The sequence below is a fragment of the Populus trichocarpa genome, chromosome 10, assembly GCF_000002775.5.
Source record: "Populus trichocarpa isolate Nisqually-1 chromosome 10, P.trichocarpa_v4.1, whole genome shotgun sequence".
Lineage (NCBI taxonomy): Eukaryota > Viridiplantae > Streptophyta > Magnoliopsida > Malpighiales > Salicaceae > Populus > Populus trichocarpa.
Genome location: NC_037294.2, coordinates 8,682,864 through 8,700,574, shown reverse-complemented (window position 1 = coordinate 8,700,574; position 17,711 = coordinate 8,682,864). Strand labels below are relative to the sequence as shown.

The following is a 17,711-nucleotide window of genomic DNA, read 5'->3' as shown; positions in this document are numbered from 1 at the left end:
ATCTTACTAACTTCGATATCAATTCGCTGAGCCCCTAATATTTTTTCACAAAATACCGATCTCACTTTCAATTGAGCTAACAAAGAACCCCTAGGTCCAATCTCCACCTTAGCATTAATTTTCCTTAACTCTAACAATTCTTTTTCATCACAATCATCTGATTCCAAAGTTGATACCCTATTTTTACGACTAAGAGCATCCGCCACAACATTAGCTTTTCCCGAGTGATAATCTATCACACAATCATAATCTTTAATTAGTTCAAGCCATCGTCTTTGCCGCATATTTAACTCCTTTTGAGTCATTAAATATTTTAAACTTTTATGATCGGTAAAAATTTGAACTCGAGACCCATACAAGTAGTGTCTCCACACTCGTAAGGCAAATACTACAACAATCAATTCTAAATCATGATCTGGATAGTTGACTTTATGGGGCTTCAACTGTCTAGAGGCATAAGCAATCACCTTCTCATGTTGCATCAATACGCACTCTAAACCCTTTTTGGATGCATCACTATATACCACAAAACCTTCCATCCCTAAGGGTAAAGCTAACACCGGTGCAGTGGTAAGCCTCTTCTTTAGTTCTTGAAAACTCTTTTAACATTCGGGTGTCCATTCCCACTTTGTTTCCTTTCGAGTCAATCAGGTCATTGGGGTTGCTATAGTAGAAAATCCCTCAATAAATCTTCTATAATAATCAGTCAACCCAAGAAAACTATGAATTTCAGTCATATTAGTGGGCCTCTCTCATTTTAACATCGCCTCCACTTTTTTTGGATCAATAAATATCCATTCAGCCAATATAACATGCCCTAAGAAAGTCACCTTATTTAACCAAAATTCACATTTACTCAACTTGGCATACAGCCGATGTTCTCTCAAAGTTTGCAAAACCTCCCTAAAATGTTGCTCATGTTCCAAATATGTATTGGAATACACCAGTATGTCATCTATAAAAACCACCACAGACTTATCTATAAATACTGCAGGAGCATTTGTCAACCCAAAAGGCATCACCAAAAATTCATAATGTCCATAACGGGTTCTGAAAGCGGTCTTTGCTACATCATGTTCTTTAATTCTTAATTGGTAATAATCCGATCTCAAATCTATCTTTGAAAATACCCTAGCTCCCTTGAGTTGATCAAATAAATAATCTATTCATGAAAGTGGATATTTATTTTTTATTGTCACCTTATTCAACTGTCTATAATCAATACAGAGTCGAGAGTTTCATCCTTCTTTTTTACAAATAACACAGGGGCTTCCCAAGGAGAATTACTTGGACGTATGAACTCCTTTTCTAATAATTCCCGCAATTGTATTTTTAGCTCAGCCAGCTCCGTTGACGCCATTCTATATGGCACTTGGGCTATAAGGGATTGACCCGGTAGTGTATTAATTGAAACTTCTACTTCTCTCTCTGGAGGTAATCCTGGTAGTTTTTTCAGAAACACATCCGAGAACTCTCTTGCTACGGGGATGCTGACCAACTCTCTTTTTCTTCCATGGACATCCACCACTAAGGCGAGGTAAACCTCGCATCCTTTCCTCATTATATTTTGTGTTGTCATAGCAGAAATTAAACAATTTGGTATGACATTTCTTTCTCCTTAAAACACTACTCTCTCACCCATAGATCCAGAAAATGTTACTGTTTTTGCAAAGTAGTCCATTTGGGCCCTATACTTACCCAACCAATCCATTCCCAATATAATATCAAAATCATGTATCCCTAAGGGAATCAAATCTACATGTGTGTCACACCCTATGATTTCAAGTTTAATACCCATATATATTACATCAATGTCTACATGTTTCCCCAAAGGAGTACTAATGATAAATCCTTTCCCAACTCTACTTGGACTCCTTCCTAATTTTCCTACTGTCGTATGTGCAATAAATGAATGGGTAGCTCCAGGATCAAATAACACATAGATAGGCAGATGATTTAACAGTAAAGTACCTGCAACAACATCAGGGGAAACCCGAGCCTCCTCTTGCGTTATGGTGAACACCCTACCTTGGGTCCGATCCCCTTGTGCCTTGACATGGCCTCTGTTACCACTGGCCCAAACTGAGTTTGTCTAGCCGGTCGATCCACTGTAATCGACTGCTGCTGGCTCTGCATCTGTTGCTGTGTCTAAATAAACTCTAACCTCCGAGGCAATCCTTTCTAACATGTCCATGCCTATGGCAGTAATAACATCCCTTGCCTAAATATAGGCAATCCCTCCATCTATTCTCTCCTCGACATACATAACACTGCCCTGGTGTAGTGGAACAATCTCTAGGATGCTTCTGTCCACGCCGGATACATAGAGGATAAACAATTGGCCTCTACTCTGACATCCCTCCAACCGATCCGGATCCACTCCTACTGCCCTGTTGTCCTTCAGTAGGTCCAATACCAGAACTTTGAACAGTCCCAACTGTTACCCCTTCCTTTCTCCTAAACTAACTGAACTGAGGCTTCCCCATTTAAAAAAAAAGAGGTCTACCTGAGGAAACATCAACATCCTTCCTCTTACCCAATATTGTCTGGCCTTGATGAACCTCTATTGTACATGCTTCTAAAGCCTGAGCCGCCTCTATAAACTTCCTAGTTGACTCAAACCGTAAAGCAATCAATCCTTGTCTCAACTCCTGATGTAATCCATCACGTAGTCTTTCAACCATATGTTGCTTAGTAGCAATGAACTGTGAAGCAAAAGAGAGAGATCATGGAACCTCCTCCCATACTCTAGTACTGACATGTCCCCTTATTTCAACGCTAGGAACTCCTACTTTTTGATCCTACACTGATAAGAAGAGAAAAATTGCATCTCAAACTGTCTTTTGAATTCACTCCAAGTCCATGTCTTAATATCCCTCCTGGACTGTATCACCTCCTTCCATGACTAGGCTCTATCGGTCAGCAACTGTGAAGCATAATTCATCCAACAATCCTCGGGTACTCTCATTTGAGTCATATTGTTCTCTACTTTTCGCATCCATCTACCTGCAATCTCTGCATCTTGTTCGCCCAAAAAGGGCTCACATCCCAACTCCCCCATACTCTTTATATTCCGCACTAGAGCAATTAAATTGTCAGAATCAATAGCAGTAGGGACAGCTGGAGCTGTCAGTGGTACTGAAATTGCTGGTGTTATTAGGGCTGCTGGAGCTACTGTACTAAGCATAGACTCGATCACGGGGCTACTATCGATGCTGCTGATGCTGCTCTCTGTTCTTGCGGTCCAGCTCTCTCAGGTGGTAAATCCCCAGCTTGAATAGAACCAACCCCAGCCTGGAGTTTAGATGACTCCTCAACACTTGGCTATTGAGATGTTGACGGTATATGCGAAGCAGTGTCCTCTAAAGGATCTCCCGCTGCCTATTAGCAAATCCTGTATCCTGATCTCTCCCCCTCACTAAAGAGGGATTAGTAGCCACGCATTTTCTCGTCTGTACCATCCTGAAATAATCCAACAATCATAAGGTTTTCATTTCAATATCCTAAACCCTATACAGGCTCTAATACCAAAATGTAACATCCCCATTTTCGAAACCAACGCATCAATCATAAAAAAAAAAAAAGGAAACATGGTAATTTTTTTTTTACTTTATTTTCTTTGTTGAACTCATACAAAGTTTATTGAAATTTCTACCGAAATTTTGGCAGAGTCTCTCCTATACCGGAAGGTCCAAATTTATCGACAAATCATTTGTACACATCTTGTATTTATTGTTCATACACATTCCAATCATTCCAAGTCTCAAACTGTAACACCCCAAACTTTTAACATAAAAAATCACACAATTATCAAGTTATAAAAATGAGAAGAATCCCAGGGAGTTTTTTAAAAAATTAAGAGATAACCATTAATTAACCATCGTAATTGCATTCATACATTAGCATAATGAAGATTTCAAATTTCAAATTACTATTTAAAGTTTTAACAAAAGAGTACTACATAACTTTATACCTACAAATTAGAAGTATTGTCCCGGTTCGTGGGTTTAGCGGTGATTTTTCTTTTTATTAATTGAACTCAATTATGTGATCATCTATTTTTCTTTTTATCATATATGTTGCAAGTGTGCGGCGTCGCAATGCTCATTCTCCCGGATTGGGATAGTCATGAATGACATGGGTGGAAAAGATCAGGAATTCTTGTCATTTATTTGTAAAAAAGAGGGAATGAGAGTCGCCACCTAGTATTTTGATCACTAGAAACCCTAATTGGTCTCAGAGTCTGGAGAAGGGGATTGATTGCATAAAATTAAAGTATTAGCACCCATAATACACCTTAGCTGAGATAAACTGTATTGTTTATTTGTCTGATACAAACTAAGAAAATGTTGTGTTTTCTAACTGTTGATCTATTTAAGGTTGAAGAAAAGTTCTTCTCAGTAAAGAAGTATGTTTAAAAACCTAACTGTTCTAATGCCAATTGACACGATCAAAGAGTTAATGTCTTATCCCAAGTGCAGGAGTGTCAAAGTAATAAATAACCCGGCAAGACCGGGGTCGAACCACAGGGAGGTGAACTATATAAATTATAAATAATAACAATAATAATAACAACAACAACAACAATGATGATGGTGATGTTGATGATGAGTTGAAGAGGACTTTGAGATGTAAGATTAATGTGAAGATTAAACAATGATAAAAACAAATGTCAAGGTTAAAGGATCCACTAATAGTATTAGAGATAAGAAAAGTATAAACTCTTTAGAAATTATCAACATGATCATATTAATCATCTTATTTACTTAATACCATACTATAAATTTTATCAGGTATTCATGATGTTAACTTATGTTGACAACAAATCAAGTTCCTCTCATAATAACGATGTCAACCGAAGACTATGAAGGATCAAGTATTTGATGTACCAAGTGTTATACAACACAAATCTAGATTAACCATTTAACAAGCAAGGTATTAAGAATTAATAAGATAAAAATGATAAGACATGTTAATAGCAAGTTGTTTAGGATATAAGCATTGAAGTCCATATTGAGTTTATATTATATTTATCCTAACACCATTGGTGAAACCTTTTCACCTTAACATGGTAAACTTAGTTATACATTATGAAGGAGAAAAACATAAATAAATAATATAAAAACATAAACATGATATAAGTTAACTACGTATAGTAAAGGAAATGAAAAGCATAAACAAGAGATTAATGAAAGCAAAACTTAAGCATTACAAAAATATAAAGAGAGAGAGCAAGAACATGATCTTGATCTAAGAACCAAGATGCCTAAATGAATGGCAAATGCCTCCTTTTATAGGCTAAAATTCGGAACTATTCATTTGGTAATTGATTATTGATGTAGTAGCCAACTATTGATTTAGTGGACTTGGTGGATAGCAGCACTCAAACATTTTGGCTGGATGAAATGACATTGATTCAATCTGAATTTGACAAAGTGTTCCTCATGAAAGTTGTTGGAAATCATCTCTTCTTTCTACCCATAAAATTTCAGAGCATTTGGATCACTAGAGCTCGAGATATGGCTAAATTATTTAGTAGTGCTTCTGGTGGACGTGGTGGACAGCCCTTAAGCTCTTGTCTAGATGAAATGTCATTACTAAATCAGAATTGGAGCAGGTCGTCTGCATGAAAGTTGTTGGAAATTGTCTTATCCTTCCACCCACCAAATTTGACATCATTTTACGTTCTAAAACTCTAGCTATGGGTAAACTTCTGAGCAGTGTTTGGGCTGGATTGCAGGACAGATTCTGACTTCTCTTTTGTAGCCAAACTTTGAATTTAAAAATGGCATATTTGGATCTTCCACTATTCATGAAAGTTGTAGGCCTATTTCTTAGATTTCTAGCCATATAAACCAAACTGAAATCCAAGATCTATAGCTCCAGATATGACCCAATGACTGAACAGTGCTCCAATTTGAATTGAATCGACATCTCCTTTCTAAGCTTAGCCTTTTCTTTGTCCTTTCACTTTCAATAGTTAATCACGGCAATCAATTCTTTGAATTGTGAGATATGCCTTCATTTAAAATGAGCATTTACCATAAATTAAAGCTATCTTATATTATCAGACTTGTTATTATAAAAACATGATTTAATTAAGGAGTTATTGATACTTCAAGTGCAAAATGATGATATAAAACCTTGATAAAAATACACTTTTAAGTACTAATCACCAATAAAAGGAATATATCTTACGTATAAATTCATAATCCTATATGTTGCGGGGCACACAACATCGAGCGATGACGGGTCTGCCGCCTGAGATGTTGGTGAAAAAGAAAGGGGTTTTGGGTATAATCATAAAGTTATAATTATAAAATTCAGGAGTCGCCACCTAGTGTTATGATTATCAGGAAACTTTTGGTCTACGAGAGTATGGGTAAGGGACTAATTATGCAAGGAGAAGACGTATCACCCCCAGTGCAAAGAAAATGAAATATAGTTGTTAAGCACAACCTGAGTTGATTTGAAAAAACTAGGTTATAAAGTCTGATTTAAATTGGATTTTGAGTTCAATCAAACAATATATTAATTTGACAAAATCTAATTAATAATAATACATTTTTAATAATTTGATTGACTCATCAAATCCTCTCCAAACATAATTGCATTAGTGTTAAAGAAAAAAAATTGCAAAACAATATCATTTTAATATAAATGGTCTGATAACCTACTAATCGACCCAACAAGCCCGGTATTTAAGAGGGTGTGGTAGCGGCTGTTTTTTAAAATATTTTTTTTTCAAAAATACATTAAATTAATTTTTTTATTTTTAAAATCAACATATAAAAAATATTTAAGACCATGAAAAAATAATTTTAAATAAAAAATAAAAATTTAATAATCTTCACGGTCATCCTCTAATTTAATTAGCTAGCTAGGCATATTCTTCCATGCCCGTCCCTCTCCAAACAGACCTTTCAATCGAAGTCAAGATGGTTTTCAAAACATCATGCCTGCTAACATTGTCAAACACTAAATCAATATTCTGAAGCATTAATTATTAATAGGACTCCACAGTTTGTTTTTTTATTTTTATTTTGACCCTTATTAATACTAATCAAACAACAATACAATTTATTTATTTTAGGTAAGGTATATTAGAAGTGATACATCCTTTTCTTATACAATTAGTCTCTTACCTAGATTCTCGCAGACCATTAATTTTCTAATAACCATAATATTAGGTGGCAACTTCTAAATTCTATAATCATAACTTTATGATCATACCCAAAATTCTTTTTCTTTTCACCAACATCTCAGGAGGTATGGTCTATTTTAAAAAAAAAATTAGTTAAATAAAAAAATAATTTCTAAAAAAAAACTAAAATATTAAATTTTGTAGAGTTAATGATCCAGTTTGACAAGATAACCCTAATTACTCCAATTCACGGGTTTAGCAATGACTTTTCTTTTTACTATTTGATCTTTTTTTTTTTTATATATCATACATAAGACTTTAATATTATTAAGATATTGAAAGAAAGTGTCCCACATTGCATAAGACAGCATCGTCCAGTTGTTTTTTTCCACTTGACTTGTCCGTTTACTTTGATTAGTTGCTTTCGTTGCTATCACTCCGTTCTTACCAGGGGAGTTGTTATGTTAATTACTGTCTCGATTGAGGACTTATCTGTTAACCAGACTGGAAAATAGATAGCTAGCAGGATTATCCATCATGTCTGTGCCTATGAGAATCGAGATCATGCAGAGAGAAACCATCAAACCATCCTCTCCAACGCCCCTTCACTTAAGAAGTCTCAAGCTCTCTCTTCTGGACCAATTCATGCCAGTAGGTCACATTCCCCTGCAGCTATTTTACCCCAGGAATGGAAACGACACAGATCACCTTGCCAAAGCCACGGAAAGGTCACTGCTACTAAAGACCTCACTGTCTGAAGCCTTGACTCATTTTTATCCATTCGCAGGCAGACTCAAAGACAATTCGTCCATTGAATGTGATGACCATGGGGCTGAATATATTGAGGCTCGAATCCATTGTATTCTCTCTGATATTCTCAAAAAACCTGATACTGAAGTGCTAAAACAACTCATGCCTGCAGCTGTAAGTGAACCAGCCACGGCCAGGGATAGTCAATTAATTGTCCAAGCTAGTTTCTTTGATTGTGGTGGCTTGGCAATTGGCGTGAATCTTTCTCACAAGGTTGCAGATGCAGCCACGCTAACATCATTCATCAAGTGCTGGGCTGCAACCGCTCGCAGGTCGAGTACTGAGGTGGTGATCAGTCCAGTGTTCATGGGTGCTTCTATTTTCCCACAAATGGATTTACCAATCTCAATGCTTCCAGTAGATTTGATTCAAGGAGAGTCTGTCATGAAAAGGTTTGTGTTTGAAGCTCCCAAAATTACTGCTCTCAAGGCTAAAGCCATCAGTGCAAGCGTGCCAGATCCAACACGGGTGGAATCTGTAACAGCGTTGATCTGGAAATGTGCGATGAGCGCATCAAGATCAAACTTGGGGGTTCCTAGAAAAGCTGTGTTGTCTCTTGGAGTGAATATTCGGAAGAGGCTTGTGCCAACCTTACCAGACAACTACGGTGGGAACTACGTAGGTAGTATATCAGCGCGGATAGAGGATCATGATGATTTAGAATTGCAAGGTATAGTGAGCCGTATAAGGAAAGATCTTATAGAGTTTGGTGAAAATTATGCTAAAATAACCCAAGGGGACGATACTTCGTTAGCAATTTGCAAGGCGGTAGAAGAGTTTGGAAAGATGGCCATGAGCAAAGATATTGACTCCTATAACGGCACCAGTTGGTGTAGATTTGAACTTTATGATGCTGATTTCGGATGGGGAAAACCAACATGGTTGAGCAATGTTTTCACTATAGAGCTGAAAAATATTATGTGTTTGATGGACACAAGGGATGGTGATGGAATAGAAGCGTGTATAAGTTTGAGTCGAGAAGACATGGCCTTGTTCGAATCCAACAAGGAGCTGCTTGAATTTGCTGCTGCAAATCCTAGTGTATCAGTTTAGCTCAGATGGAAAGAACATGTTTGCGAGGTCCAATGTGTGATGTAATGCGCTTGAATGATCGATTCATTACATTACATTCTTTAGTTTGCTGGTGGTGAAATTTCTTTTCTTTTTCTTTTTTCTTGTTGTCTGGTCATAAAATTTTACAGCAATGTAATTGCGTTTCTCAACAGTATCATTTTAGCTGCTCTAATTTTACGAAATGCCACCACAGATGAGCCGTTGAACAAAAATCAAGCTGTATTTTTAAAAAATCATAACAAATATGAACACTTGGGGGTTTAATTCACACCTTTTCTACCGGAGCACTTGAATCGGACGGGATAACTAACAAGAATATGGCACCTGGAGCAGAGCAAACACAAATCTCCAATGCCTTGCGCCTAATGACAATAAAAACTTTACATTTACGTCACCAACACATGGTGGTGCTTCTTACAAATAAATTGGAATCAACATAAATGAATTGGCAACAGTCCATACAGCCCTTCAAACACAAAACTATTAGCATACAAGCACTTGGCATCTCTCCATGTGGCTGGAGAGAGTAGTCACACAGAGTGAATGAAAGACTTCCATATTATTGTGCAATTGCACTTGGATTCCAACTTCGGAGGCTTCATACTGTCCATCTTCAGAGGATTTCACATTATCGTGCAATTGCACTTGGATTCCAACTTAGGAGGCTTCATAATGTCCATCTCGTTCGGAAGCCCAACATTACGCACCATAGATTCATTGGCATTCTCATCATTCTCGGTCTTGTTGGCAGAATGTTTTGCATCTACTCCTGCCCGCTTTTGCCTAACTTTTAGGGATTTTGAAGTGCGTTTTGCAGCAGGTCTCCCACGCGGATCCTTTCTGTCAGCTGTGGATTTTCCAAGAATTGTAACAGTTGGCCAAGAACCTTCCAATGGGACTGAACTTTCCTTTTCAATGGCTGTAGTTGCAGCCTGGTAGGCCAGATCATGAACAATGGAGCTACAGAAAAGTATTGTATCTGTTGCTTCTTCAAGGGTTAGGCTTCTTGCCTTGCTCCCTACCTGACAGTCTACCATGACAGTTGACTCCTCTGTCAAAAGTTAAAACATTGTTAGAGAATCAAACCAAAACATGCTACACCAATCTCAAAGTTAGCATTAGATTAAAATATGTGGCAAGCATATGGAAACTGGAAAATCATTTTGTAAACATAGGAATTGCTACTAACATTACTTTTACAAACTGTGGAACTTGACTCATTATTCTAACTGGAAAATAATGTTTAAATCAGACTGTCAAAGCAAAAAAAAATTGGAGCCATGTTTCAGTCAATTGTGTTCAAACCTGCAAGCAACATGTAATCAACACAAATCATAACCCAGGATTAAATATACCTATTATGCCATCTGCATGATCTGGCCTGTTGTGTTCCAAAACAGAAGCAGGAGTTTCGTTATCTGAAGGTGTTGGGACTGGATGATCCTGAACTTCACTTATGGTGCTCCTTGAATTTGTCAATATATCATCATTCTCTGAGCCAGTACCATGACAATTGTTCTCAACTTCTATTTCTGATATTGAAGCCAAACGACTATGAGCAGGAATCTCAGCAACATTCAATCTGTCAAGACTGGTGTTTAGCATGTTTTGTTCTGTGACAACAGAAGAATCTGGAGGAAGAGCTGATGCTTCTACATCTGAGACATCGCCTACATTGTTTGGCAAATCTTCTCCATTTTCATATAAAGAAAAGTTGCCATGATTTGATAGTGCTGAATTCTCCTCCAACCGAATCCCAACTGTATGACTTGGCAAATCTGAGGAAGATACATCAGTTTTTCTATTACTGTCCTTTTGCTCAAACAAATCTTCTTCAGGAACTGCTGCGTCAGTAAAAAACATACAAGAAACATCCATTTCTTTATTTTCTGAAGCCAGCAATATCCTTTGAAAAGCTACAGGTGTTTCCTCCAAACCATCATATTTTATATTGCCAACAGAAACCTCGACATTTTCTTCATGTGTGTTTGTTGCAAGACCTAGAGTTTGGTGACCATCATTTAAAGTTCCAGAAAAAGATGATGCAGTGCTTTGAGGTCTTGAGCTTAGGTCATATCTGTAGTTCTCCATGTCAGATTTCCTGCCACTTAACTGTCGTTGAACACGTGTTTCAACTTGTCTGCTGGTGCTGAAATCAATGGAGGATGATGCTGATGTACTACCATGCCCAATGGAACTTCTAAAACTGTTTGCACTGTCTCTTGCATACGACAAATCATCGTAAGTAATGGTAGAGGCAATTAAAGTCCTGCCTTGAACAACAGGCCCTTTGCTACTGCTAGACCTTTTGAGCAATACAGAAATCCCAGCACCTTCTGAAACACCAGCCTTCAAACTTGGATAGTTATTTGAGCGAGGCAATAGCTGATCTCCACCGTCTCCGCTAGGAAGGCTATAACCAGGAAGTGGCTGTCCTGTTTCATGATGGCCAGCAGTACTATGTTCACTTCCTTCCATCAAAGACCTCGTGAGAGAACTTTCTCGGGAATAAATATGGTTTTGCTCATGGTATGAAGTCTCGCCTTGCTTAATAGCACTATGTTCACTTCCTTCCATCAAAGACCTCGTGAGAGAACTTTCTCGGGAATAAATACGGTTTTGCTCATGGTATGAAGCCTCGTCTTGCTTAACTCTGTCTTCAGGCAGGGAAACCCTTGCATCAACCATTTCAACAAATTGTGATTCCATATCATTAACTTGTGGCTGTAATTCAGGTACAGCCATCCGGATATTTGGCTCATCAGATGGCTGGTGTTCTTCAGAAATATTAATAGACAGCACTGGGATGCTGTCAATGGCTACTATTTCTGTGTCTGGAGTGGCAGTGCCTACAAGATTGTCGCAATCAGGACAGAGATTGACATCCTTTTCCAGAGTTTCAATAACACTATACCTGCAACCACATTTAGAACAAACACTTGTTTTTTCTAGACTGTCAACTTCTGACAAATCAGCCTTGAAACATAAAGTGTCAGAAGCAGAACTGATTTCCACATGATGGTGCCTGCCCTCCTCATAACCACCAGGTTCATATTCAATTGAGGGGTCTCTTTCCAAGTCATGCAGCTGAAAGTGAAGGCCATCGTCTGTATCATGCCCAGCATCTTTATTTAATGCATCCACCTTATCAAAGGCAAAAACCCCTTCCTGAGCATCAGGATGCAGTACCTTACCACTTTCAGTTGCCATATCTTCCTGGTGGTGGTCACCTCCCTCGGTATCAGGTGCAATGCTGGTACCTTGATCAGAACTCGCATTACTGCTGGTTGTTACAGAAGAGTTCCTCGACATCAAAGAGCGATGTGCAGAACTTGCTTTTCCACCATAGAAGGTAGTGCTGGGGACACTGGATAGAAGTGGTCTGAACATGTTCTGAGGACTTTTCCGATGATCCTACACAAAAAATATTTGTCAAACAAATGATCGGCACACCAAGACTTGTGAAAAACTATGAATGCACAGTAGAGGAAAGTAAATGCAAGAACTCCACGATTTTCACAGAATAAATATAAACTACTTAAGGTTTCATGGACAGTTCCATAAATAAACTTTTTCTTACTTGTCAAACCGGACACTTTAGACCTGCATTATTCCAGAAATGATGTGACAGCATGACCACAACAAAAAAGTTTAACTAATTACATGATTTTAATTAATAAACAATTTGGTAAGACCATATCAAACTAGAAAATGCATAATTGAAGCATGTATGGTCAAAGCGTACAAACAAAAAATGCATGCCATTTTATCTAAAAGGAAAAGATCAACCGATTGAAAAGCATTTATTTCAGAGCTGCAAGGAAGGTAAACACTAAAAAAATGTGTTAATGTATTTAAAGTTCAAATTAAATAAAAAAGACATAATATTCTTATTATAATGGCTGTGGTTACCAAAGAAATACAAGTGAAGAAATTTTTTGCGAAACTATCAGAGTAAAAAAGGACATGATAACAATTCACGATGCCTTTCCCTTCTGATACAATTTCATTGTCACAGTTGAGCATATATTTTTTTATTTCTTTGGGTAAGTTTATAACAGATCCATTTTATTCAACATCCATTTCACGTTTTCTTTTGTTTTATGGAGGGGGGAGGATGCAGGTGGAAGGGTGATCTACTGTAGGATTGGTCAAGTTTTTAGGAATTATGATGACTTCCCACACAATTGCAGGCATTAGAAATGAATTAGTTATTGATGGCAGGGTTGAGTAATAAAAATGATCTTAAAGTTTTAAGTTCTTGAGGTAGGTCAGAGAATGGTGTTCATGACAATTTTGGCTATGTTTATATATCTGTGGAAACTTTTGATTTTAGTATCATGGTCAATAAATAAAAGGACTTATGGTGGCGATAAAAGTTATCGAAATTGTCAATAAACTAATTTGTACATGGAAGCTCACCTTCATATCTGAAGTATGACAGGGATCTGTGTAAAACCTAACTCTAGAAAGTGACTATTGTAGGGATACTCGCAAAACTTTATCACAGTAAATATTTAACAGAGAAGAGAGTGGTTAAGTGCAATAGACACTGCCATACCATTTGACGAAGAGCAGAGTCAAAGGATTTTTTTGGAGCGGAACTTGGGGAAAATACTCTAGTTGAGTTCTTTGAGAACGCAGGAGCTCTATTATTAGGAAAGCCACCAGTTCTCTTTGAAGCTAAGTGGTCTAAGCTACCCACATAAGTGGATTGTAGAGAGTCCACATCATCATCACCAGATGATGCCACAGAACCTTTGCTGTGTGAGCTAATTCGGTCTCTATCATGACTGTGTGATGAACTGACACTTCTAGAGGCTGGAGACATTGATTGCCTGCCAAATTTTGAGCCCGAGTCCCTACTATTTCTGGATGCTGGAGAGGAACCCCTTACATATGATGCTGGCCGATCTGCCAGAGAAGTGCGAAGATTCGGTGGTGCTTCAGAGGAGAAACCAGGAATATTTGACTGCCATGCCCTTATTTTTGGTGAGGCAGAGTTCCCTCTACTTGTCCTTATGGGGGAAGTTCCCCTTGCCCCCGATCCTGTGCTCATCCTCCTTGGAGTTGGAGTAGAAGACCTTGGAGCGGGTGTTGAGGCTTTACTCGGAGGAGGAGATGGTCTACGTGATGGAGTGGAAGCCCGTTGACTAGGAGTTGGACTAGAATAAGATGCCGACGATGGCCTTCCTCTCGACTGAAATGTACTATTACCAGAACGCGGGGAAGGGCTTAAGCGATTTGGACTTGCACTGCCCCTACTGCTCCTGTGACTCTTCTCCATCTACACATGGATGCACCCATCTCAATTACAGGAAATTATGGATATAATTGTATTCTTTATCCTAAACCTTTGGGCAATAAATTGTATTCCATAAAAGCAGTCAATGACTTACCGTCGAAGATCTCGATATGGAAATGGGTTGACTACGAGGTCTGCCCCTGGATGCAACATTAACTGGTGGGGGTTCATCATCCAAAGAAGGAAAAAGCGGGGTCTCAGGAGGAGTTAATAACCTACAAAATTATTAAGACCAAGCAATTCATCAAAACCAAGAGCAGCTAAGAGCTCTCTTACCAGCTTAAAAGCAAGATGCAAAAGAAAAAATGTGATATTAATTATTATAAAATGATCAATTTCAGCTTGTCTTTGTGAATTAACCAACCAACTGGCAGCGCTATTAGCTTGACATTTAGAAACTTGACTTGTTAAATATGGTAAATTTAGCTTGTATACCTCAAAACTTGAATTTTTAACTATGATAAATTGAACACGCTAGAGACAAGTAGACTGTGGCCTAAAAACAAGTTTCTCCTTGTCAAAAACTGAAATATTGTGTTCACTAGAGAAACAAAAATTAACAAGGTGTTGTAAAATGTTTCCAAATAGGAAACCATAACCCACCAGTCATAGTCATTCTTCTCCCCATCTACATTAAGAAGTTCACTACTCTCTCCTCGAACAGGGATGGAAACTCCAAGTTTTAAGTCTGAAAAGTATCTCAACTTTGTGGCTGCATAAAACAATTTAATTCATCAACGGAGCATGCAACACCATTAGCCAGAAGAAACATAGAAATATTTATATTCAGGAAAGGATAGATAATGCAATAAATAAACCAAATGAAAGAATGGAGCTTGCATGGACAATTACAGAATGAGTCTTCAAAGTCATCAGCTGACTGAAGCAAGAAATTCTCTCCTTCTCTAGACTGCATTTCATTGAACAGAGCAAGATCCTCATCTTTCTCTTTGAAGAGCAATCCACCTTCAAGGCTACGCCCTCGCTTATGATTTTCTGCTCTTGGCTCTCTCCCAGGAGAATATCTCAATGCCGGAGAAGGCGGCATCTCCTCCACTATGAATAAACTTCCAAACTAATCACTTCAACCTCTCCTCGGCACTAAAACCAAGATAACCGTTTTTCCAACCAGATTTCCCATAAACCGGTATCCAACGACGAAACCAAACTAATAAATTAACCAAAACACCTTTTCTTCCGAAAAATGAAGCTTCAGTTCTAGTTTCACTGAATTAAATTAACACCACTTCTAGCAACCCGAAGCAAAGCCAACCAATTCCCACGCATACAATTTAACCCCAAATCTTCAAAGACAAACCTACAGCACAGCATATACCATGACATTAATTGAAGCAAATGCAGCATTAAAAATGAAGTAGCTCAACAACCCTATGAAAATAAGAAGCAAACAGAATCCTTCATCTCGCAATACAATATCAAAACCCTAGATTCCTTTCCATCATGATCCCAGCACACTGATACTACACTCCATCACACTCAAAACCCCCCAATTCAACTCAAATTCAACTTCTAATCACCTTCCACCGAATAAAAAAAAAGATTAAAAACTCACCGTTTTAAAGCAGCAAAGAGGAGTAGCCAACTCAGCAAGTAGCCACAGCAGCAGCAGCAGCAGCAGAGCAACTTCACTTGCCAGAAACCAAAAAATATATATATTCAAGTAAAAAATTCTTCAACGAAGATCTCAAATTCCAAGATTAAATGCCAAATTACACCCCCAAGAACGCTTTCTTTTCTAGATCTAAACGCATTCAATGCTCCAAGTTATTCACTGCCAGATCGCGGATCGATCACCTTCGTTTTTTTTCCAGCATTCTTCTCTCTCCTCCGAGAAATTAAAAAAAAAACTAAAAAAACTCTTCTTTTTTAGTTGTTACGGAGCTGCTTTGATTTGCTTGTTCCTTCTTCTTTCCTTCTCATCAACACCAAACTTCCATTTTCTATTCTCTTTCTCTCTCAGTCGTTTCACTTTCTCGCTGCTCTGCGATGGATATTTCCTCTCTTCCTTTTTTCCCTTTTCTAGATTATTGCTCTGGTTATTATTTTCTTTATTTGTCTTGATTGCAATTATTTTTCCTTAAGACAGTATAATACGAGAATTCTTATTTCTTAACATACGATTTATTAATTTTAAATTTTTAAGTATGAAATACGATCCTAGTGGTCACGTGCTTTGATAGGCTTTTTAAGTCCTTCAGCCTTACGTATTCCTGTTACCATGATATATATATATATATATATATATATATATATATATATATATATATATATATATATATATATATATATATTGAAATTAATTAATTAATTAATTAGAGAATTTTCGTATCTGCTGAGTGCTTACCTTTTATTGCAGGAGTATTGTTGTACTTACAAGCTAATTAACCTGTTCTTTTTTGGGACCAGGAAAATTACTTTCTAACAACATTAATGTGTGAGCCCAACATCTGACGATTGAAACTATTTAATGGGACAGGTATTTAGCACATATTTTGGGCTGAACTATTTTTTTTTATTAAATTTTAATTTTTTTACTAATATTTTTTTTGGTGTATGGATGTTAAAAATAAATTTTAAAAAATAAAATAAAAATATTATTTTAATATATTTTAAAAAATAATTTAAATCAAGAGCTATGTTATGTTTTGAAACTTTTTTAGGAGGAATTAGGGTATTTTTTTTATTATAACTGACTAGAAAAGGATTTATATTTCTTTTTCAAATAATATTAAACTATTTATATATATATACATAGAGAGAGATTTTTTATTTAATTATAAAGGATATTAGATTAATTGTTTTACTAGGATACACTTTTATAGCAATTTGGTATTTTTTAAAAAATATATATATTAACAATGTTGAAAATCATCTATCGATCAGTCTTGTCATTTGCACAAGTGTTCATGTGTCAGGTAGCTTGCAGTGTAATAAATAATAACTACAAATACGTGGCATTACAGCATTTAAGCTGGGGCAGGTGATAGGGAAAACTTAAAATGCCTGGACAATAATGATAACAATTATTTATTAATTTTAATTTTGAAGTCAGTGTTTAAAAATATTCATTAATTTTCTCGAATATAATACGTGAGATATTTCCATGAATTCGCTGGAAGTGATAACTTACCTACTTAAAATAATTATTTATCATAGATTCGATAATATAATTTTAAAATAAGAGGACTAGCAACCACACTCCACGCTCGATCTGCGAAGGTCCAAGAAAACTCTCATTCCATGTCGGGCCATATAACAACTTTTTTTTTTTTTAGTTTAATGTAGGTGTCCGAGCCAGCTTGCGCGCACCTCGGCTAATCCCACGGGCCCTGAAGTTAACGACCATGTAAGCCTCCA

The 17,711-nt window shown here is 37.1% G+C and overlaps 2 protein-coding genes across 9 annotated transcripts in view; one reads left to right on the top strand and one right to left on the bottom strand.

The window, feature by feature from the left end:
- Positions 1-9,179, top strand: part of LOC7460033 (BAHD acyltransferase At5g47980) — a 44,333-nt gene extending 35,154 nt beyond the window's left edge. For 2 of the 7 annotated variants that reach the window (XM_052456900.1, XM_052456899.1), the window contains one exon: positions 8,031-9,179. In XM_052456900.1, the coding sequence (XP_052312860.1) occupies positions 8,031-9,007 (977 nt within the window). In that variant the 3' untranslated portion in view covers positions 9,008-9,179. Of the gene's footprint in view, positions 1-7,852 lie in introns of all 7 variants that reach the window. The other 5 variants (XR_008060461.1, XM_002314514.4, XM_052456903.1 and 2 more) reach the window with 5 other exon arrangements.
- Positions 9,180-9,229: 50 nt separating this feature from the next.
- LOC7477041 (uncharacterized) lies at positions 9,230-16,410 on the bottom strand. Of its 2 annotated transcripts, XM_024609470.2 has the most exons (7): positions 15,907-16,410; positions 15,186-15,651; positions 14,937-15,045; positions 14,428-14,548; positions 13,590-14,315; positions 10,384-12,442; positions 9,230-10,079 (listed from the first exon to the last, which is right to left on the bottom strand). In XM_024609470.2, exons 2-7 carry the CDS (start codon positions 15,379-15,381, stop codon positions 9,652-9,654), a joined length of 3,639 nt encoding a protein of 1,212 aa, XP_024465238.1. In that variant the 5' UTR covers positions 15,382-15,651; positions 15,907-16,410; the 3' UTR covers positions 9,230-9,651. The 2 variants fall into 2 exon arrangements, with proteins under 2 accessions (XP_024465238.1, XP_024465239.1); XM_024609471.2 differs by lacking the exon at positions 15,907-16,410 and having other exon boundaries at positions 15,186-15,887.
- Positions 16,411-17,711: the final 1,301 nt, after the last annotated feature.